This window comes from Raphanus sativus, chromosome 4 (genome assembly GCF_000801105.2).
Source record: "Raphanus sativus cultivar WK10039 chromosome 4, ASM80110v3, whole genome shotgun sequence".
Lineage (NCBI taxonomy): Eukaryota > Viridiplantae > Streptophyta > Magnoliopsida > Brassicales > Brassicaceae > Raphanus > Raphanus sativus.
Window position 1 is genome coordinate 19,557,799 of NC_079514.1, and position 22,714 is coordinate 19,580,512.

Genomic DNA, 22,714 nt, shown 5'->3' on the forward strand with positions numbered 1-22,714 from the left:
AGGAGGGTTCGAAATGGTGATCACAGCAACACTATCGTTCCCAAATTCCACCGTCACTCCAATCTTCTTCACCATAGCTTGAATCAAATCAGGCGTTCACGTTTGAAAACGTGATTGATTGATTGATGAACCAAATCTACTACAGAGTGTAACTCTGCTGCTCCCTATGCGACGCCGTTTCAACTTCTCCGTCGCTCCTCCAATCTCCTCCGTCAACCCTTCTCCTTCCAACGGTTGAAGTAGAGAAGAAGCGTCCCGTGATCGACGAGATCGTGAAATAATCGTCTCTCCAGAGCCAGACCTCGAATTTCCTCTCAAAATCCCAAACCCACTACCCTATCAATGCGTGTCCATGAGTCCGATCAGTCCTCCCGTCACCATTGACGGTCCCTTGATCCCTACACATCATCAAAATCCAAATACACCGATCAGGACGCACTCCAACTAGATTGATAAACCATGAAAAAGGCAAAAGTGATAGAGATGGACCAGATAGGTAGCCGATGGTGACGGAAACGCCGGTGATGGTGGTGCTCGGTAACGAAGAAGAAGAAAAGATCGAAAGAGAGAGCGTCGAGAGAGAGAAAAACGTCGAGGTAACAACACGTGTTTTAAGCTACGTTTCTTCTATCCCTTCAGTTGCTTAATATAATACCTATTTTTCTTTTTCTTTTAATTACTAAAGAGAAAATGACATATATAACACTAAACAAAGTTTTTGTTCCAAATATAGACCCTAAAGTCAAAAGTCACAAAAATAGGTTTCACTAAAGCGATGATTTACTATTATACCCCTTCTTTTGATTAATTAAAAAAAATTAAGTCGCCATCTCCCATCGTCTCCGTCGTCTCCCATCGTCTCCGTCGTCTCCCGTCGTCTCCGTCGTCTCCGTCGTCTCCGCACCGTCTCTTTCGTCTCCACATCGTCTCCGCGTTGTCTCTGCGTCATCTCAGTCGTCGTCTCAACCTATAATAATGAGATCAGATCGCCGCTGTCAAATCATCTCTATAACATCATCGTCTGCTTTGTATCTGAGAAATCTTCGTTGATTCAACCATTTGCAGCTTTAATTCAAAGAATGTTTTTTTGTGCAGCTCAGTGTCGGCACTCTGTGTGTGTTCCGAGTGGTCTTATTACACACTTTGTTCACCTCTATTGCAGGTCCAGTTAACAAGAGCAATTTTGGTGTAGATACCCAGATGATTTCTTGGACATTGCTAAGAACAGGTAAAATTCATTCCTTGCCACTTTTAAAATGTGTAATGTATAGATTGTATTACTTTTATTCAGTTTTGTTCACTTTCTTTGAGATCAATCATCATCATCATCATAATCATCATCATCATCATCATCATCATCATTTATCCGAATGCATAAATCTGGTCAAAGGTTTCATACTTCAATCAAGTTTGTATCATCTTGTTTAGATTCTCTCATTTATTATTAGTCCAAACTTTATGTCAATAGCAAAGAATTGTAGATATGTTTTTTTTTTTCTGTTTTAGCTCCTGTGAGTTTCAGGTGCTTGGTTATATAGTAATCTGAATGTTTTTGCATACACATAGATGTATAGTGCATGTGACCATTTCTGGTTCTGTTAAAAGTGTAATAAAGTTTCCATGAACATTCAAACTCATCTTTGTTTGATCTTTGGTGTGTGATGACGTGTGGATCCAGGAGTTCATACGGCACGAGATCCCTTGTGTACTCGTGGATTACATTGTGTAGTACGTTTGCAAACCTGGATACGCACTTGACCAGCACGTTCTCTACAATACAAACGCATGGGCAGAACCGCAGAAAGGTCATTTAATAAGCTCCAGCTTAGTGCTGAAGAGTGAAGACTGAAGAGGAAGAAGCTCAGCTGTTGCAATGTTGCTTGGGAATCACTGAGCTATGATAACCTTTGTAAACCCAAATCATTTCTCAATTCTCCATGCTCCATGTTCGATCCTGCACATAATCTTTTTTTGTAATTTAATAAAAAGCTGTTGATTATATTATTTTTCTTACATCAGCAAACGATTATAACACTCTTGGTGTACTGGCCACCCACTACAATGACCTTTCTTAGAGTTCTTGAGTTCAACTAGTTGGAGATGTAAATTGCTTCTTTTTTTTTTTTCTCAAAATTCTACATAACAATTTGAATTCCTTAGTTTTTATTATGTTTTTTTAAGATTAAGTTCCAATTTAGGATAGCCATCATGAACAAAGATTGTCTAACATTCCTTACACGTCTTTGATTACATTCCTTACACGTCTTTGATTCTCTTCGAAAATAGACTTATGCAAGAAAACATAATTCCTTAGGATTCCTTATGCGTTTTATAGAATTGTTTTGATTTTGATATTTTTAACAGGTTTTCGACAGATGGTTTAAGTCAACCTGAAATGTTCAATAACCAACATTATTTACTATAAATGTTCAATATTTACTATCCTAACATTTTTTGTTTCTAAATATTAAATTTTCAGAAAGCCCTTCCTAAATATATTACTTGTTATCCTCACAAGTCTTTTTCTTTTTAATTAAATATTAAATTTTCAGGAAGCACTTCCTAAATATTTTACTTGTTATCCTAGCATTTTATTTTTAATTAAATATTACATTTTTAGGAAGCTCTTCCTAAATATTTTACATACTATCATAAATATGATATATATGTAAGCTTGTTAATACATGATATCCTAACATTCTTCCTAAATATTTTACTTGTTATTCTAACATTTTATTTTTAATTAAATATTACATTTTTAGCAAGCCCTTCCTAAATATTTTTTTTTTTTGATGAAATTTCAAATTTATTGATCATGCAAAAAAATATTATTTACATACTCCTATAGCTTGTAAAAAGAATAGCTGTAAAGATGAGATCTAAAGACTAAAGCGTGATTTCAAACCATCTGCTAAGTAAACCCTCCAACTTGTGACCTGGCTTGTACCTGAGTGATACAATTCTATTCCTCACTGCCTTGTCTATGAGTCTGCGAAGTTGATCAGTAGAGCTCCTAGTTTGTTGATGACGCCTTGCATTTCTCTCCCTCCATATGTGGTACACTGTCGTTTGGAACAGCATCTTTGCAAGAATGGTGTCAAGACTCTTACCCTCCAGTCGCTGCAGCCTGTTTACAGTCCATTGCCAATCCGGATTGATATTCCTTCCCACAAACTTTTGTGCCAAAGGTTCCCATATCGTGTAGGAGTATGGACAAGCGAAGAAGAGATGCTCTCTTGTTTCATCCCTCTCCCCACAAAGTTCACAGCCCTGAACAATTCCCCAATCCCTCATCCTATCTCCAGTAGACAGCCTGTTCTTGACGGCTAGCCAGGTTATAAAACAAAACCGTGGAACCCCTTGTGTAAACCAGACCCCTCTGCTCCATTCCACTTTACTTTTCTTGACTCTAATCTGGTCCCAAGTCCTCGCAGCTGAAAAGATAGGTTTGTAATCATCATCTCCATGCTTCCACATTATAACATCTCGTCCTTTTTCAGGAGCTGGAGGCTCAATAGCGGAGATACAATCATAAAGATCGTGAAACCGACGACTTCTCCTCCCTCTGATATTCCACTCATGTCCTTGCACTGCTTCACAGACCTTGGCTTGTCGCCTAACACCCAGATAAGTAGTCCCTGCCGCGCCTGTGATATTTATAAGTTTCCCTTTACCCAGCCAATTATCAAACCAGAAATGACATGTCTTCCCATCTTTAACGTCAAACCGCAGAAACTGATAGGCCAAATCACTCAGTTTTAAAAGCTTTCTCCATATCCAAGATCCCTGCAATGCATCCCTTACGTCCCAAAAAGAGTTATATTTGAGCAGATAGTGATTTACCCAACTGACCCATAGAGAGGACGGTTGTGTGTATAACCTCCATATGAGCTTTAGAGCAAAAGCTTTGGCAGTGTCTCTGAATTTTCTCACTCCCAATCCACCTTCATCCTTCGGGGAGCAGAGATCTTCCCAACTGACCTTAGCCTTATGAGTTTGGGTAGGGGAGCCAGACCATAGAAATGCACAACACATGCTTTCAATGGTGTTATAACACTTAGCTGGTAGGATAAAAGCGGAGCTCCAGAAGTTTACCATGCTAGTAATGACTGATTGAATCAATTGCAACCTTCCTGCAAATGACAGTGACCTATTGGACCAGCATAGCATTCTAGCACGAATCTTGTCAATAAGTGGCTCGTAGTCATGGCTTGTAAGAGTCTTTGTGGTAAGAGGCATGCCTAAATACCGAATAGGCAGTGTTCCAACTCGAATACTTAAAGATGATGCAGTGGCTAGCAGATCACTTATATTCCTTCCTGTTGCAAATATAGAAGACTTGGCGGCATTGATATGTAATCCAGACATGGCTGCAAAACGCCTCATAACTTCCATGATCCCCAATAGTGAGTTTGACGTACCATCAGAGAAGACAAGGATGTCGTCGGCGAAGCTCAAATGCGTAAGCTTGATGCCTTGACATTGAGGATGATAAGCAAATTCTCCTGCTTCTACAGCTTTGTTTAGGAGCTTTGATAAGACGTTGCTGAGGATAACATACAGATAAGGGGAAAGGGAGCACCCTTGATGTATACCTCTAGCACTGGTAAAGAATCCCTCCAAGCTTCCATTCACTGATACTGTAAAAGAGGCAGTTGAGATACATAACCTGATCCAGTGTATGAACTGAGCCGGCAATCCCATGGCTTGCAAAACTGATGTGATGAACGACCATTTAACTGTATCAAACGCCTTGGCAATATCAAACTTGATGGTACACTTCTCCTTGTTCGTACTCTTATGATAACCAGTAACCAGCTCAGAGGCAAGTAGAACATTTTCCAAGAGTAACCGATCAGTTATGAAAGCACACTGATTTGCTTCTACTGCTTCAGGGAAAATTATCTTCAATCTGTTGGCTAAGACTTTAGATATCACCTTGTAGAGGAAGTTGCAACAAGCGATTGGCCGATAATCTTTCATAGTCTGCGCAGTTGTAGTTTTAGGTATCAGGGTGAGAATAGCAGCATTCACTCCAGTAGGCATGAATCCAAAAATAAAGAAGGACTGTATTGCGACAATGAAGTCCCTTCCTATGATTGGCCACGCAGCTATAAAAAATTCCTTAGTGAAGCCGTCTGGTCCCGAAACTTTATCATTAGGTAGGGACCGGAGCGCTTGTTGTTTTTCTGCTGCAGTAACCGGGCGCACCAACTCAGCTGTATCATCCCCTGAACATCTGTAAGTTAGCAAATCCTGCAGAGCCTCCAGAGAAATATCCTCAGTAGTCGGATCCTGTCCTTGTAGGAATGTCTGAAAATGCGCCACAGCCTCTCTTTTGATGTCAGGAAGGGAGGTAAGAACTTCTCCTCGTTCTGTGGTCAAACTTCGAATCGTGTTTTTAGCTATCCTTGTTTGCACCATGTTGTGGAAAATCTTGTATTCTGATCTCCTGCTGAAAGCCATCGAACACCTGACTTTTGCCTATAGATTTTTTCCTCTATACGAGCTAAAGCATTCCATCTCACTGCTGCCTCCGACGCCCTTGTGATATTTTCCGGCGTTGGATCTAGGAGTACTCTGCTTTGGCATTCACACAACTCATCATACGCTTGTTTCGTACGTGCTGGCAGGTCTCCATAGTGTGTTTTATTTAGCTCGCGGAGAGGTTGTTTGAGAAGCTTCAGTTTCCGGTGAAAGCGAGAGAGTGCAGTTCTTGATGGATATAGAATTTCAGTCGTGTCCCATACTCTCTTTACTGTAGGCAAAAAATCCTTATGCTCAGCCAGATAGTTGAAAAAACGAAAAGGCTTCCTAGCATCATTAGTGATTCCTGCCGTTCGAATCAAGCACCGTGCATGATCTGATATTCCTCCTGCTTCGAAATGCGCCGAGGACAGAGGATATCTACTCAACCAACTTTGATTAACCAGTGCTCTATCCATTTTTTTCCCTATAGGATCCTCCACTCTGTTGTTCCACCATGTAAACAAAGCACTTGTATAGGGCAGGTCCATTACTGAGCAATCAGTCACTGCTTCCTGAAAGTGTCTCATGCCTGTTTGGTCTCTTCGATAATCCAACGCCCTGGAGTGCTCACTTGATGCTAAGGTTTCATTGAAGTCACCTATCAATATCCAAGGATGATTTAAATGATCATAAGCTGCTCTTGTACCTCGCAGTTCTTCCCACAAATGAGTTCTATCCGCTACTGTATTGAACGCATATACGGCAGAGCAGATAAACAGTTCTCCAGTGCTCGGTACCTGAATGGCACAAGTGATTACCTGTGCGCTCATATGCAGTTTCGTAACTACCATCTGATCAGTCCAGCAAACCCAGATTCTGCCCAAAGGATGATAACTGTAGTTTGTAAGAGAGTTCCAACCAGGCATAGCAGCATTCATGCACATCTGATGACTTGACTCTTGTACTCTTGTCTCCACTAAACAACCAAAAGAAGGCTTCTCCGCTTGTAACCATGTTCTGAGGGTTCTATGCTTGCGTGGTAAGTTGAAACCACGCATGTTCCATTCAAAAAAAGACGTCATTGCTTCCTATTGGAAGCTTTTTTTGATGTCCCTTGCTTACCACCAAATATCAGGTCTTTAGTGCGAACAATTTTCCCTCGCACCTGCTTCTGAGCCGCAGCTGGTTTCCTTCCTAAATATTTTACATACTATCATAAATATGATATATATGTAAGCTTGTTAATACATGATATCCTAACATTTTTCCTTATTAAATATTAATTTTTCAATAAGCACTTTCTAAATATTTTTACTTGTTATCCAAATCATATTAAATTTACTTGTTTTTAAATATTAAATTTTCAGAAAGCTCTTCCTAAATATTTTACTTGTTATCCTAACAATTTTTTTTTATTTTTAATTAAATATTAAATTTTCAGGAATCACTTCCTAAATATTTTACTTGTTATCCTAACATTTTATTTTTTTATTAAATATTACATTTTTAGGAAGCTCTTCCTAAATATTTTACATACTATCATAAATATGATATATATGTAAGCTTGTTAATACATGATATCCTAACATATTTCCTTATTAAATATTAATTTTTCAATAAACACTTTCTAAATATTTTATTAGTTATCCAAATCATATTAAATTTACTTGTTTTTAAATATTAAATTTTCAGGAAGCCCTTCCTAAATATTTTACTTGGTACCGAATATGTACAATGCTTTTTTGTTACATTAAGAAATTTGAAATTTTCAATAATCAACATAAATCTCAAACTGTTTTGCCTTGGCTCTGAACAATCTGATACTTCAGCTCGGGTACTGTTAGCCTGAGAGGTAATAAAACTCCCATCGTGTTACTATCCTTTGTAACCAAGTAATCAATACTTCAAAATTTGTAAACACAAAATCTTCTGGATAGCTTTCCTGAAATTATACAAATTTTTCTTATAGATTTTGATAATGTGTTTTTTTTTTAATATTAAGTTCCAAATTAGGATAGTCATCCTAAACAATGAATATCTAACATTCTTTACACGCTTTTGATTCTCTTCGAAAGCATAATTATGCAAGAAAAAACACTCATTTTTTTTTGGAAACTCATCCTGAAAGTGCCAAAAGTTATCGTACATAACATATTTGTTTTATAATGATACCACATTTAACCCTTTCTTGATAGAATTATTGAAAATGCTTCAAGCTATCCTATTTTAATGTTTTCTGTTTGATATATATATATATATATATATATATATATATATATATATATATTATAATCAAAATCTATCAAATAATTCATTGGCTATAGAAATCTATATATTTTTTGGAAGATTAAGTTCTAATTCACGATAGCCATCCAGAACAAGAATTGTCTAACATTCCTTACACGTTTTTTGATTCTCTTCAAAAATCGATTTATGTAATAAAACACACTCATTTTATTTTCTGGAAACCCATCCTGAAAGTGCCAAAAGCTATCCTATATAACATGTGTCTTTTATAATCATACCACATTTAACACTTTCTTTATAGAATTACTGAAAAGGCTTCAAGCTATCATATTTCTATGTTCTCTTTTTTATATTTGTTCTCTATTTGGAGATTTCTATAGCTAATGAATTTCTAATTATGTTGTTTTGTTTTGGTTGTTCTGGAAGATTAAGTTCCAATTCAGGATAGCCATCCAGAACAAGAATTGTCTAACATTCATTGCACGCTTTTTGATTCTCTTCGAAAACAAATTTATGTAATAAAACACACTCATTTTATTTTCTGGAAACTCATCCTGAAAGTGCCAAAAGCTATCATAGATAACATGTATCTTTTATAATCATATACTATATTTAACACTTTCTTTATAGAATTACTGAAAAGGTTTCAAGCTATCATAGTTTCATGTTCTCTCTTTTATATTTGTTCTCTATTTGGAGATTTCTATAGCCAACAAATTTCTAATTATGTTGTTTTGTTTTGGTTGTTCTAGAAGATTAAGACAACAAAAATTGTCTAACATTCCTTACACGTTTTTTTTAATTTTTGATTATCTTCGAAAATAGATTTATGTAATAAAACACTCATTTTTTTCTTCTGGAAACCCATCCTGAAAGTTCCACAAATTATCCTAGATAACATGTGTTTATTAGGCCCACATTTAGTATAATAAATTATCTACATAGCATTACAAGGGAATACATGAGAAAAGACGACCCAGTCAAACCATTGAAGAACTTTCAGACACTTTGATCACGAGACAAGTAAAAACACTACCTTCCTCCGTAGAGCAAGAAGCCTAATGCCGCGATGAAAGACACAACTAAAAGAAAAGGTAAAATACACAAATAAAAATCAATACAGAGTTGAGCAATAACGGGCTTAGCAAACTTGCTTGACCATGCAAAAAACTACCTGACATAAATATCTTTTCAACTAACTCCACTGTTCTGTTATCATTGACCCAGATGCATACCCATATAACAACCTGATAGAGACATCAATTACAATATCAGACTTAAAAGTCTTTTGATTCACCCAAAATTTATACAAAAAAGTGAGAACGGTTCAAAGAGATTCTTTGTATCAAAGAAAGCTCAGTAACCACAACATACAAAAACGAAAATAAAAAAATAGAAAACCATAAGAACCTGAGCCAAATATACAGCCATATTGACTCAGATATACGTTATCCGAAGCTTATCAGTTGGTAAGCTTCTTGCCTGCTCATAAGTGTCAACACCATATACACGTTCAGAGTTTGTGTGGTACATTAAAAGGAGAGTCTAGTCATGTATAAGGAAAAATCTATTACGGTACTTGCCTGGTGATATATCTCTGCCCAGAACAACACGAGCAGTGTGTATGCCGAGAAGAAGAGGAGACCCAGAAGATCCAATAGTATCCAGCAAAGAGCCTGCATTTACCTCAGCAATAATATTAGATACTTAAAATGATGCATCCTTCAAAAATCAAACAAACAAAAAAAACCAGAGCTACGTTGACAACACAAACTGAGCAGAGGAACAAACACCACGGTCACTCAAAGCTTATTCAGAGACTCTCACCTTGGGATGGACGAGAAACACTTGATGGTGAAATCCAAAATAGAACTGCACACACAGAAAAAGGTTAGTCAGAAACAACATAATACAAAGGAGGTGGAAGGAAAGAAAAGCAGAGATGATGATAATGATGATGATGACCTCCATTGACGACAAAGTTCATAAGATGAAAGACCTACTGAGTGGTCCAGCCATACTCATGCACTCTCATTTGGATCCTTACCAACTGGACCTGCCAACAACAACAACAATCCAAATCACACAAAGGTCAACACATCATCCAATAATAAAGTTTTTATTTCCGTGGTGGTTCGCGATCTGCTTCTCGATGAAAGCGCGTTAGGTATCTCTCTGTTCTCGAATCCGTCGAGGAACGAGTAGAGCGTCACGCGTAACGACTCGTCGTTGCTATCGACATACAATCCGCACTGATCGAACCAGGCGGCGGGAAGCTGGTGGAACTCGTGGTCCCGGAGCCGCGGCGAAGAAGGAGAAGCATGAGGAAACCGTCGCGTGAGAGAAAGAGAGGCGTTTCTGATTTTTTGTTCTGTTTATTTAATTAATTTTAAAACAAGAGTATTATATATAATTCGCAATGTCATTTATGTGACTTTCTCCTTCTAGTGCTATTTTGAGGATAAAAACTTCAAAGGTGCCCATTACTAAATTATGATCCGCGTGGATATTTCATTTTATTTATATATTTATAGATATTTATTTTCAATCATTAATAGTGTATAGTGACGTTAATCATATATTTAAATGTTTATATAATTATTTAATATAATATATAATATATTGTTACATATATAAGTTTAATATATACTAATTTGTAGACATGTATTATATTATATAGTTTATTATGTGAAATCCATTTTACTAATATACTATATTATTTTAACATAAGTATTTATATTTATGAAAAATAAAATATATTAATATATTATTTAGTATAATTTTATCATATTTCGTTTAGTATAATAATTATTTTAATTTGAAAGATTATGATTATAAAATATATAAAAAAATTTGGAAATATTATTTTCATTTTATAAATGATAAATTAGTATATATTAATGTATAATAATATTTTCGTATTAATTACGAAATTAGTAAAAAAATTTACATCAAATTTTAAACACCAAGATCTTGTCAAATTTATTTTTCAGAAAAAAATTGTTGAAATTTTTTTTCAAAAAAACATTGTTGGAATTTTTTTAATTATATATATATATATATATATATATATCTAAAAAGAAAAAGATACCAAAAGATATCATGATTAAAGTAGTTACATAAATATAATGTAAAACTAAATGATAGATATATTTTAATTAATGATTTTTAGGAGAAGGTCTACTTTAAATATCACACATAAAATAAGTCACAACTCATCTTTTAATATAATAGATTTCCTAAAAACCCACATAAGAGACAAGGATAAAGATGCTCTACGGCCACCATTATCACATGCTCTAAGTTTTCTTGGAGTTTTATAAAAGAAGTAATTTAAAAATCCGTGGATTCCATCGTTTTGTTAATAAAAAGTCTTGGGGAGTCCAAATAAGGACTATTTTTGGGGGTTTTTTTGTAGGTCTCACTGACACATGACAGAAAAACACTTTTTGGATGTTTCTATGTTCTACAATACTTTAAAAGAGAAGCACATTTACCAACAAAATACAAATTAGTTTGCGCTGTGACAAGAAAGAGTGGCTGTGTAACTGATCAGAGCAGTTAATGAAGCGTGGATTTATATTGATTTATATATATACACTAGTTTATCTCCCGTGCTCTGCACATATAGAGTGTTATATATATATATATATATATATATATATATATATATATATAAAAAATATTCTAAATATTTTTACAGTTAAATATGTTATTTTGAGAGTTATTATTAATCTAACAAGTATTAAAAGAAAAATATATTGATTGTTTAGGATGTCCACGTCGGATCAATAAATCAGCCAATTGGGTGTGTTTTGTTGTCCACTTAAGACTGTTATTGGGTTGATGTTGGGTTTCATCGTTTAGAAAAATGTCATGTTATAATTTTGGCCCAAGAACCCCATCAAAGAAGACGATATCACGGATATCTACGCCGTCTCGATTTCACCTTTTCTCATTTCTTCAAACCCTAATTTTCTAGATCGAGTCATGAAACCTTTGCTCTTCCTCTTCTTCGTTCCGTTTCACGATCTGATCCACGATCACTCAATACATCAACCACTTAGTTTTCCTCTTTATTCTCATTTATGGATTCTCTTCGCTTTCCTCATTCTGATTTTTCATATAAAAAGCATAATCGGAGTTTTATTTTGATCAAAATTGGTTTCATATTCTCATTGGTATATTGCAATGAGTTCAAATGGAAAATCCATGTTATCTAGTGATTCTAAGTCGGAGAAACCAAAAGGCGTTGAGGCTGATTCCTTTCCCGGTCCGATCAAGCCAATCGGCACACCCTATGTCTCTTCCGGCCTCACGATCGGCGACCCCCACGCAAAGAAAGCCAGAGTCGAATCGTCGGTCTCCTCTTCCAGTCTGACCAAACTCAGCGGCAATACCGTGACTCTTCCGGTGTTTCTTCTGGCGTCTCTTCCGGAGTCTCGATCTGCCTACCTAATTCGAAGAGGCCTAATGGTATGAACCCGTAACGTTTCGGTTTCAAATTATTATTATAGAGTCCGTTTGATTACAAAAAAAAACAAGTTTGAGCTTTGTGTTTTAAGACAATTAAAGCAAACATGTAAATTTTTTAATAGAGTTCGTTTGATTACCAAAAAATAGAGTTTGTTTGATTATCAAAAAAAAAGAGAATTTCTTTTGAGCTTTGAGTCTTAAGACTGTGAGATCAAACAAGTATTTTAAAAAAAAATAATAATTTATTCTACGGTAAATACAATAGCATATATACATTGTGGTTTATAGATGACTTTCCTCTTGCGATGATGGCAACGCTCATATTTCTCTGCAGGTCCGATCATTAAGACCGCGAAGACCAGTGTCTCTTCAGGCGTTAGAGGCAAAGCCGTTGTCTCCTCTGGCGACAAGGGAAAAGCCATCGTCTCCGCCAACGTCGGGAAAATGATGTCTTTCAAAGATGTGAAATTCGGACCTCATGAAGGCGAGTTGAGGTTTCGGTTGATTCACTTTTGGGAAGCTCGAAATGTTCAGACGAAGTTGCTTATCGGTCTCGAAATGCTTCTCATCGATCAAGAGGTATAACCCGAATTACTTACATTAGGCGAATGTTTATTATGGTTTCTTCAGACTCATCGTTCTGTTCTTGGTTGTTGGTGCATTGCGTGTTAAATAACTTTAATATTTTTGTTTACTTTTAAAGTTTTTCTGTCTAGCTTTTCTTATTCAATCTTTTTAATGTTGTTAATAGGAAACTGCTATCCAGGGCTTCATCCCAGCTGGAATGATAGAGACTTATTTGCCACACATGAAAGCTGGTGGCATTTACAGTCTCCACAATTTTTTCGGGTCTAATAACAAGACTTTCTACCGGGTAACCGAACCAAATGTCACCATCACCTTCACATCGACCTCTGTCCTCTCTGATCTAAAGGACAGTTCGGTTTGTTTTCCTGAGGACCATTTCCGATTCCATGGATATGCGGAGTTCGATGCTGCATGCGACTTGAAAGGGGATATTTATGGTAAGTTCTCGCTATTTGTATAGTATAATGTCAAATCTAATTTTAGAGAATGTGTTTCAGTCGATCTAATATATTCTTTATTTTTTGGCCAGGATAATGTTTTGGTCTAATCTTCAATATATAGATTTCATTGGTGGGGTTAAAAAATATTAAGTATTGAGTTTTATTGTTTTCTTCTGCAGATTATGTTGGCCACATCAGACTTGTGAATGGGCAGGTTCTCAATGACAGTTACGTGGTGGATGAATCCAAGATAGCTTCGACCCGCCGAGTTCTTCTTCATGTTCTAACACATGAGTAACATAATCCATATCTGCTTTCATATTCATATATTGTCACTCTTACCACACGCTGTGGGAACCGAAATTCGCACCGTCAATATATCGTATAAATAAGGAAAGTAGGAAAATCCTAATTTCCTAGAGGTCCCGGGTTTCTGCGGAGCAAATGACAAGTGACCAAATAGACGCAGAAAATATGAAGAGATAACAAAACGAATTTAGAGTAAACAGTAAATCTTATTTCGAATTCGTGTAAGAGCGTTGCGATCATTACAAGAGATTATAAGAGCTTTAGCCGCAAGTGCTGTCAGCAAGTTATCTAGCTTTAGCGACCTAAAATCTTAAACCTAGTTGAGTCGCAGCTCGATAACAAAATACGAAAAAGATGCGGAAACGGTTTTTGATTGATTTCGGACTGAACCTTATTAAAGGCTGCCTACGTACTCCTTTCGAGGATCAAGCCAAACGTAGTTCAATTGATAGAGCTGGACAAGGGATTGGACTGCCTGCGAGTTCGTCTAGTAATTGAGTGCCAGTCATAGAAACCAAACTTGTCGAGAATAAAGCCTAAGTTTCTAAGTGCAGCGAATTGTGAGTCTAAAAGAGTTCTCCTCTATGCCACTCGTCTTGAACCCCTTATATACTCCCTCCTACGTTGGTTTACGTCTTCCTATTTTGCCCTTAAGCCGTCATAGTAAAAAAAATGGAGATATTCCATTTTTCTGTCCTTCATGATTATCTGCGGAAACTATCCATTTATCCGCGGAATTTTATGTTTATCTTCCAAGCATAAATGATAGTGCTCAAATTACCCAGTATAGCTTACTCTCTCAAATAAGAGGTACAGCTGTAGTACTTAGGGATCGAATCACGAGGAGCTAGGGAACCAATTAAATAAAATCTACTAATCAATCCTAGGCAAGGTTGGTTTATATGATAGAAATAAAAATAACAAATCCTAAAATGAGCAAGGCAGTTGCTCCAACTAACAATATGAAGGGTTGTTTAAATGGGATAAAGAGTGCTAGACATAGGGTTTCTATTCAGGGATGGAGATTATAATCTCTATAAATGCTTTAATAAGTTGCTTGCATGATACTATAGATCTCAGCCGCTTAACATATGTGAATGACGGCTTCTAGATCTGCCTAGGCGCGAACTGAATATGACCGCGAGGTCTCAAGGAGGAACTGTCGTTCTTCTCAACGGGAAACATGCATCGCTCAAATGGATAATTCAAGATAATCTAAGATCCTAGTGATCTATGTTCTAGTTAGCTACTCTAAAACAAGCATAGGGTACAATCCATTTGATGAGTATCACAACTTAGCAATTATAGCTTGGGGCTAATCCCACAAACCTATTTGAACCCTAGATCTAACAAGTAGACTACTCAGACATAGCTAAGCAATTCATAACAATAAATGAAAGAATTGCATAGATAGAATAAAGTAGAAATACAAAAGGAGATGAGAAATCTCTCCAATCTCTCTCAAACAAATAAAACTCTAGTCTCTCTCTCACACTCTCTGCTTGGGTTGTGAAAAGCTTCAAGCTTCAAAGGGTTTCAAAACTTCCCGTCAAAAAGACTTTGCAGGAGTATTTAAGCATTTCCATTAGGTTAAAAACTCGTCAGGGGCAATCTCGTAATTTGGTGAAGTCTTGGTGAAGTAGTCGGCTAAACCATTTCGTCCTCGATATCGATCGACAACACTGAACGTGTATCGATCGATTATAATCTTCTAGTACGCGGATCTTCTCAGCTGCATCGATCGACGACTCAGGATGAGTATCGATCGATTGTAATCGCAATGTTGACTTCCGACTTAGTCTTGAATGGTCAACTCGGGTGTATCATCTCTTGTACTCCAAAATGCTCCAAAAACATCACTTTCTCATGAAATGCTCCTGAAGCTGAAAACATACCTAACAGGCTAGAAAACAGATTAAATATATAATAAAATACTAGTATACCATGGTTAAAAACGGGTAAAATCCATGGTATATCAATAAACCGTCATAGGGCTAATGGGTTTAAAAAATCGTAAGCGGGCCTCAAATCAAGTTTAGGACTCTTTGGGCCGTCTTTTGATTCGAGACGTTCGTTACGGTTTCTTCGATAAAGTTAATTTTCCGCGATTTTATCGTAAACCAGACTGATGACCCCATTTGATCAAGAATCAAGAAATGGTTAAGCCGTGGTTTGCGGAAGGTTGTAGTGAGGGTAGTCGAGACTGCATAGTTTAATTCGTATTATCGTTTCGGAAGATTTTGGATGCTACGGAAAAACCGTGTGGTACGCATGTTCGGTCGCTATAGCGACCGAGCTTGTGTTTGGGCTCGGTCGCTATATGCTTGGGCTCGGTCGCTATTGCGATCGGGCTTGTGTTTGGGCTCGGTCGCTATAATGACCGAGCTTGTGCTTGGGCTAGGTCGCTATAGCGACCGAGCCAGGCGTTCCTTTGGCTGCTTGCCGATGATTGAGTCAAGCCTTTGCCGTTGTTGATCTTTTGTTGTTTCGAGTGATCGTGTTTTTTAACGAAGATACGATCTAATCGTAGAGTTCTTCACAAGTATTCGATCTTTACGATTTCTTTCGTAAAGAAAACAAATACGTATATCGAATGTTTTGATACTAACTTCGTCGTCAACACGAACCATTGGAGCTTGTTTCGACGCTGCGGACAAATGTTTTCAAGAATTTTATCGTAAAAATTGGTTTAAGTAATTTTTACGAGAATTATCTCTTCGAGAAATATTTTCGAACGTTAATTTCGTTGTGACCGTTTTTGACCCCAACACACGCGATTTGGATTTCATAGTGGTCCGGTGATGAAGCTGTACTTATGGGACAAGGCTGCAGCAGACTTTGGCGCAAGATTTAAAGCATCTGAAGGATCTGCAAGAGTTATTTTAGTCACCACCTTAAACCGAAAACGATTTGGAAGTTTGTAATATCAGCTTTTTCCTATTGTTTTAAGAAGTTACATAGGATGGTCAAGGAATCTTATCTGGTTAGGTTAGGTTTGCGTAAAAGAACTGCATTGGGATGAGTTTGGAGCTTATTAGCTATGCGACATTTGAAAATTCTGTGAAGAACTAAGAGCTGAATAAACTCAGTAGGTTCTGAAATAACAAATATTAGAGATATACATAACTCTACATCTCATATTACATTATAGTTTTGCTTCTGAATTATAAAATTGGATCTGTTATAGCTGCTTTGGGTCTCTCTTCCATGACGTCATCACGTATGTTTATGGACAGTGATGTTCAAGCAACCCGAGATTATCTCACTTGGTAATTATTCCTTTATATAAATGTAGTTGATTGTTATTCCATTATTGTAATTGATCTTTGGAATTTGTCTTCAGGTTGGACTCAAATTTAGCTGTTGCTAACAGAGTTGATGCGTCTGTTGTCACTAAGACTGAGACAATGACCATAGGCGAGCTATTTTCTTACATGAAGGAGGCGGATGCCAAGGTCGTTCATTACCATTGGTTAACACAATAATTATGATAGTCTTAGTTTCTCATTTAATTGTTGGAATATTTTGCAGGTTGCTTGGTTTGAGTGCGTAGCAACCATTGGTGATGTTGTGCACGGTTCAGGATGGTATTACATAGGCAGTGGCGGATGCCACACTAAGGCAATCAGAGCCCTTATGTGTAAAAAATGTGGGAAAAGCGATATTGTTGGTGTTGCACAGTAAGTGATTCAAAATTCCTTATACAGATACTTTCAATGCATTGATTTTAATCTGCTCATGACACAAGTACCTAGCCAAGATATCTGTATATGACAATAATGACCAGGCGTTCTTTGTGCTCCTTGGTGATGATGGTCAAGAGTTGACGGGAAAGAAAGCTTATGAGTTGTTGAGAGTTATTTTGAGGTAAATACAAACCTGTTTGTCTTTGTTATTTGAACTGTGTTCTCCCAAGATAGTTAAAAATGCGTAGTGACAATTGTTTAAATGTATGTTAGGCCAAATGAGGATGTAGGACCTGATCACTTAGTTCTGGTGCCTGAGGCTCTGATTAATACCATAGGACAGACTCGCAAGTTCATTGTGAAAATATCAGATTATAATTTGACTGGCAAGAACCAGGATTTGACTGTGACAAAGGTGCTCACACCAGAAGATCCTGAACTTAAAAGCAATATAGAGGAAAATGTGTTTATACCAGACGCCCATGAAGTTTTGCATAAGGGAGTTGCTGAGAGTGGTCCTTCCACAGGCTTTGAAGAACCTGATGGTGAGAGGGGGAAAAGGGCTGCTGCTATTGTTGAGACAAAAGAGCCCAAACGAGCCAAATGTGGCTAAGATATGTTTAAGTGATGGTTTTCTGGTTACTAAAACTCTGCTTTGTTTCTTTTCAATTTCAGACTTTATCTTTGAAACAATGAGCTATCTTTCTTAAAATTTCTGATGGTTATACTTATGTTTAATGGTTTTTCTTCAAGTTCATGTTTGATCATTTTAGTGTTGTTATTATATCTGATGCTTTCCGAATTTAAATTGAGATTTGTGGCCTTTGTTTCCTTGGTTTATCTTTGTTTTCAACTCTGAAGAAACTGAGGTTTTGCCTCATGTAGACAAAGAAGAAGCAACAGAAAGCTACGATAGAATCAATCAAATTATTACTTAGCAACCAAAGTATATGTGTTACATTAGGAGAATGTTTATTATGGTTTCTTTATTTTTCTTCTACGGCTTAGAACAAAAATACACAGAGGAAGTGGTGATTAAACATCTACATGTGGTACTAATCATCAAGGATATTAGTCACTTCCACTTTGACATATAAGGAAAGAATTAGTAGAGTAAGCATGGATCTATCAGAAAAATATTGTGATAAAAAATAATATACGAGATGTGTAATCCTAAGGCTGTCGCCATTTACTTGGTTTAACATAATCAAGTCTTTGTAATCAATCGATTCAACATTTCAGACCCGGTTTGAAAATAAAACCATACACACAAGAAGATAAAGCTGTGTGCATCAAACAATAGAAAGAAAGAGAGTTAAAGAGTGATAACAACAATTTTATTAATTCAGAACAATAAAACCAAATTTGTAACATACAAACGTTACGGAAAACTGAAAAAACATTTAACTTACCTCAGCCCTTAGCACTATATAAGAATGAGCAAGCTCCTCTACGTATAGAGTTCTTGATTTACTTTATCATCATGAACCACCAACCACATGTTTCATATTCCTTTTCCTCAGAGACAGAACCCGCAACCACAGATCCGGATAGACAACTTACCATTAAAATTAAGAGGAAAATACCAGCCAAACAGAGATAAACTTCTCCATAAAGTACTCGACAACTGATAATGGTCATATAACAGATGACACGGTTGATCTCATGGAACACATGTTTAGCTACCATGATATCTACTTCGCAGTTTCTGAAGAAATCATTGAATATACCAGTCATAAGTTTGCTTCCATGATCTCGCTATTGACCGATTATGCAGGTATAACAACTTCAACTTATTATATTTTTGGTTGTCTTAGAATAAGATAGAGGTTTATAAATATAGGCTCGCGTTTAAGGGAAAAAACAGTTAGGAATGAGAGTTCTATATCAATATATCAGTAGGACTCTTATTTAGGATGTTTTGCAAAGAGGTTAGTTTTTGATTTCTATATGAATTATTTTCATCGGCTTCTCATATTTGATTCCTATATCTAGGCACACATGTCCGCGCTGCTCTATCTATAAGAGATTTCAACCCTATAGCGACCAACATGATTTACCTCGACGTAGCTTTGATCGAACTACGAGCATCAATAAGAGAACCCACTCCGGAGGATGCTCACAAAGTGTGTTCCATCTGCCAAGACAGATTCATTGGGACGTGGGGGTGTAAACTCACTAAGGTGCAACCACATATATCATCATCTATGCATCGTGGAGTGGATTCGCTATAACCTAAGTTGTCCCACATGCCGTGACACAGATTTCTAAGATAGAGTTTTTCTCCTTAACATAATCCATACTATGTTATCATAGCTACAATTTCTTGTTTGTTTCTACCATTGCCAGTTTCGTTTGTGTTATCGGATTCAGATCCTTACAGCAGAGCAGAGATGGATGAGAAGCTCAATGAAATCTACACCATTCAAGATGATTCAATGAATGATTTCAAGTGTAAACTTGATGGTGTCTACCATCCACTCAATGACAAGATCACATGGTTGACCAAGAACATGGAGTACCTTGCAGACGACGTTAACATCATACTGAAGCAGAAAACAAGAGAAACTCCAGCATGGAAACCATGGATACCTATGCCATCTATATCGCCCGATGACATATGGATTCATGGACCGACGAGCAACATAGTACATCGATCGATACCAGCATGAAGAAATTGATAAATTGGCGCTTAACATCATTGGAAGCAAAGTTAAATTATTTTCAAGAAAGAATTAGTAGTTCCTACTACCCTATGAGTGATGACCTGGAAGCACTACCCACACGAATGGATGCTTTGCAACAAGAGATGGACACGATTCAGAGACAACTCAATTTTCAACAGAAGAAACCTCCATCGATCGATACGGATACTCGATACGGATACTCGTACATCGATCGATAATCAGCAAGCAACAACCGAGATCCAACATACATCGATCGACAGCAACAACACCGCATCGATCGATGAAAAGAATCCAGCACCATACGATTCTATCAAAGATGAGATATTCAACAGTATCAAAATGGATAACCAATGGGAAGAAGATGCTGTAAAGAAGAAACTGGATGTATTCTATTGCAGACTCAACAACAACCTTAACTGGGAAACCAAGAGAAGAGAGTTGTTACAAAAAGAATTGGATTTGTTTCGCAACAAGAAGGAGAAGCACTAGAAGCAGTCACCATCGATCGATAACTGTGACAACACATCGATCGATATGGATACAAGCCGGCGACAACTTGGTATTTTACCCTGATATTAGTTAACTAGGCGTAGGCGACAACTTGGTCTTTTACCTGAATTGATTCTCATTAAACTTGATTTGCTAAAAACAAACGACAATTGCTCTAGGATACCTAGTGAACACATCAAACCAATTCGATGAAGCCTTCTAGAAGAAGCATCGACCGACAACCCTATCTGTGTATCGATCAAAATTTTGAAAGGTGTATTGATCGACACTCAATATATAGTATCGATCGAAACTTTATCAAGATCGACAAACGATAATTGAGATCTTAGATCTAGACAATAGATAATCTAAACAAACAGAAGTTGATAGTTTATTACTTAAGTTTGAGTTCTAGAATATCATGCATGCAACTTTTGCCTTTATACTATTATAATCATGATTACCTGAATAGAAATCCTAGATCTAGCGTTTTCTCATTATTGTCTACCAACCTCAATCCAACCAATTGAACAACTATCTTGTTCGCCCTAAAGTTTACTATTACAATAATTAACCTAGCTTAATCACAAATTGTTTAGATCTATTGTGTGCCCTAACTCTTTGTGGATTCGATCCATAAGTACTACAACTTAACTTCTTATTTGAAAGAGTAAAAACCACTCCTTATGCTAATTTGAGTGATATCAGTAATATATAAGATAGATGGATCATTCCATTTATCACCGATTGGTTTTAGGTTGAAATTCATCTAGCTTAACACTATGTTTTTGCTGCTTTGCTTCGTTTCACTATTGTAATCTACACGAACCTTCTACTTGTCATATTTCTTAATAAGCAATTATGAGAATCTGTAATAAAATTCATCTTTGAATTGTTTGCCTCTGTCTTTTCTGATTACTGGTTATTTTGTGAGATATAATTTAGAAAATTTGGTTCCCTCTAAAGATGTATCAAAAAATTATGATTGTGCGAATTTAGACTCTAATATGTGGTCTATTTAGCATGGTGACTTCGTCTCTGGTTCATTTTGTGTCTAATAGTGTGGTCTTTTCTCTTGCCAGATTGGCCTAAGATCCAGTTTTAACCTTAGAAGAAGTCACTCTTTATGACACCAACTGTTAACCATCCATCAAGTGGTGATGACATTTATCCAAAAATACTAAAATTTTAATTTTATGTGTAATTTCTTATAGAAATCTCATAATTTAATTTTCAGCTTCGTCATCGACATTACGAATAATAGCAATTGTTTTTTAACATTGATATTTTTGAGTATATATCATTTATATATTATTTTTTTGTCGACTGCGTCCATATTGTTTAGGAAAATTGGTTTGAGTAGGCATGGAATAAGAGGTAATTAGGTATCTAGATAAAAAAGCATCCTCTATTATTACTATAATATATATTATATTGCACATCCTTCCCGGTTAATACGTGCGCAAACTTCTTTTCATTTTACTTACCACCATTAATTACCACCATCATCAACGTCTGTTAGTTGAAACAATATATGTTATTTCGTATGTTATTATTTTATTTAGTTTGTTACTATTCTATTTTAATAATACTCCATTATTATCTACTATCTGTTTATTTTGATATATGGGTTAGGGTTTATATTAGTTCTTAGAGTTTAATGATTAGTGTTTTGGGTTTAGGTTTTGAAAATTTTGGATTGAATTAGGGTAAACATTACCTGATTCCTTACTATTTGTTAGTTTTATACATAGATAGTATAGTTTGTTCAAATGACATAGTATATACTATAATATGTGCATATTTTGATAATTGGATTAAGGTTTATATTTTCCTTAGGGTTTAGTGATTAGTGTAACATTACCATAAAAAAATTCAAAATTTGAATAATATATACTATACTATTTTGTTTGTTACTATTCTATTTTGATAATGTTTCATGTTATGTTATGTACTATGTGCATATTATGATATTTGGATTAGGATTTATATTTTTTTAGGGTTTAGTGATTAGTGTTTTGGGTTTAGTTTATAGAAGTTTTGGGTTGACATACATTAGGGTAATCATTACATCTTTCCTTGCAAATGTCAAAATTTGAACAATTTGTACTATGCTATTTGTTTGTTACTATTCTGTTTGTGTATGTTGGTATTTAGATTTAGAGTTTATATTTTCTTTTCGGGATTAGTGATTATGTACTAAATTGTTAAATTATTTGTCATAAAAATTATGTTTATGCTATTTGTTAACTGTGGACATACATAGTATAATATATTTAAACAATTTTATGCTTTCATTAATATCAACTATATCATTTATAGC

At 36.0% G+C, this 22,714-nt stretch overlaps 1 protein-coding gene and 3 long non-coding RNA genes across 4 annotated transcripts; 2 read left to right on the forward strand and 2 right to left on the reverse strand.

The window, feature by feature from the left end:
• The first annotated feature begins 706 nt into the window (after positions 1-706).
• Positions 707-2,037, forward strand: LOC108852190 (uncharacterized). Its single transcript, XR_001949455.2, has 2 exons — positions 707-1,228; positions 1,679-2,037. It is a non-coding gene; the product is annotated as an uncharacterized LOC108852190 (long non-coding RNA).
• A 6,581-nt stretch (positions 2,038-8,618) lies between these two features.
• Positions 8,619-9,201, reverse strand: LOC108850537 (uncharacterized). The gene is made up of 3 exons (XR_008945592.1): positions 9,127-9,201; positions 8,891-8,963; positions 8,619-8,798 (listed from the first exon to the last, which is right to left on the reverse strand). It is a non-coding gene; the product is annotated as an uncharacterized LOC108850537 (long non-coding RNA).
• A 92-nt stretch (positions 9,202-9,293) lies between these two features.
• Positions 9,294-10,091, reverse strand: LOC130512027 (uncharacterized). The gene is made up of 3 exons (XR_008945591.1): positions 9,682-10,091; positions 9,544-9,588; positions 9,294-9,392 (listed from the first exon to the last, which is right to left on the reverse strand). It is a non-coding gene; the product is annotated as an uncharacterized LOC130512027 (long non-coding RNA).
• A 3,429-nt stretch (positions 10,092-13,520) lies between these two features.
• LOC130511624 (uncharacterized) lies at positions 13,521-17,982 on the forward strand. The gene is made up of 5 exons (XM_057008875.1): positions 13,521-16,798; positions 16,873-16,984; positions 17,061-17,209; positions 17,317-17,396; positions 17,489-17,982. Exons 1-4 carry the CDS (start codon positions 16,737-16,739, stop codon positions 17,354-17,356), a joined length of 363 nt encoding a protein of 120 aa, XP_056864855.1. The 5' UTR covers positions 13,521-16,736; the 3' UTR covers positions 17,357-17,396; positions 17,489-17,982.
• The last annotated feature ends 4,732 nt before the right edge of the window (positions 17,983-22,714 follow it).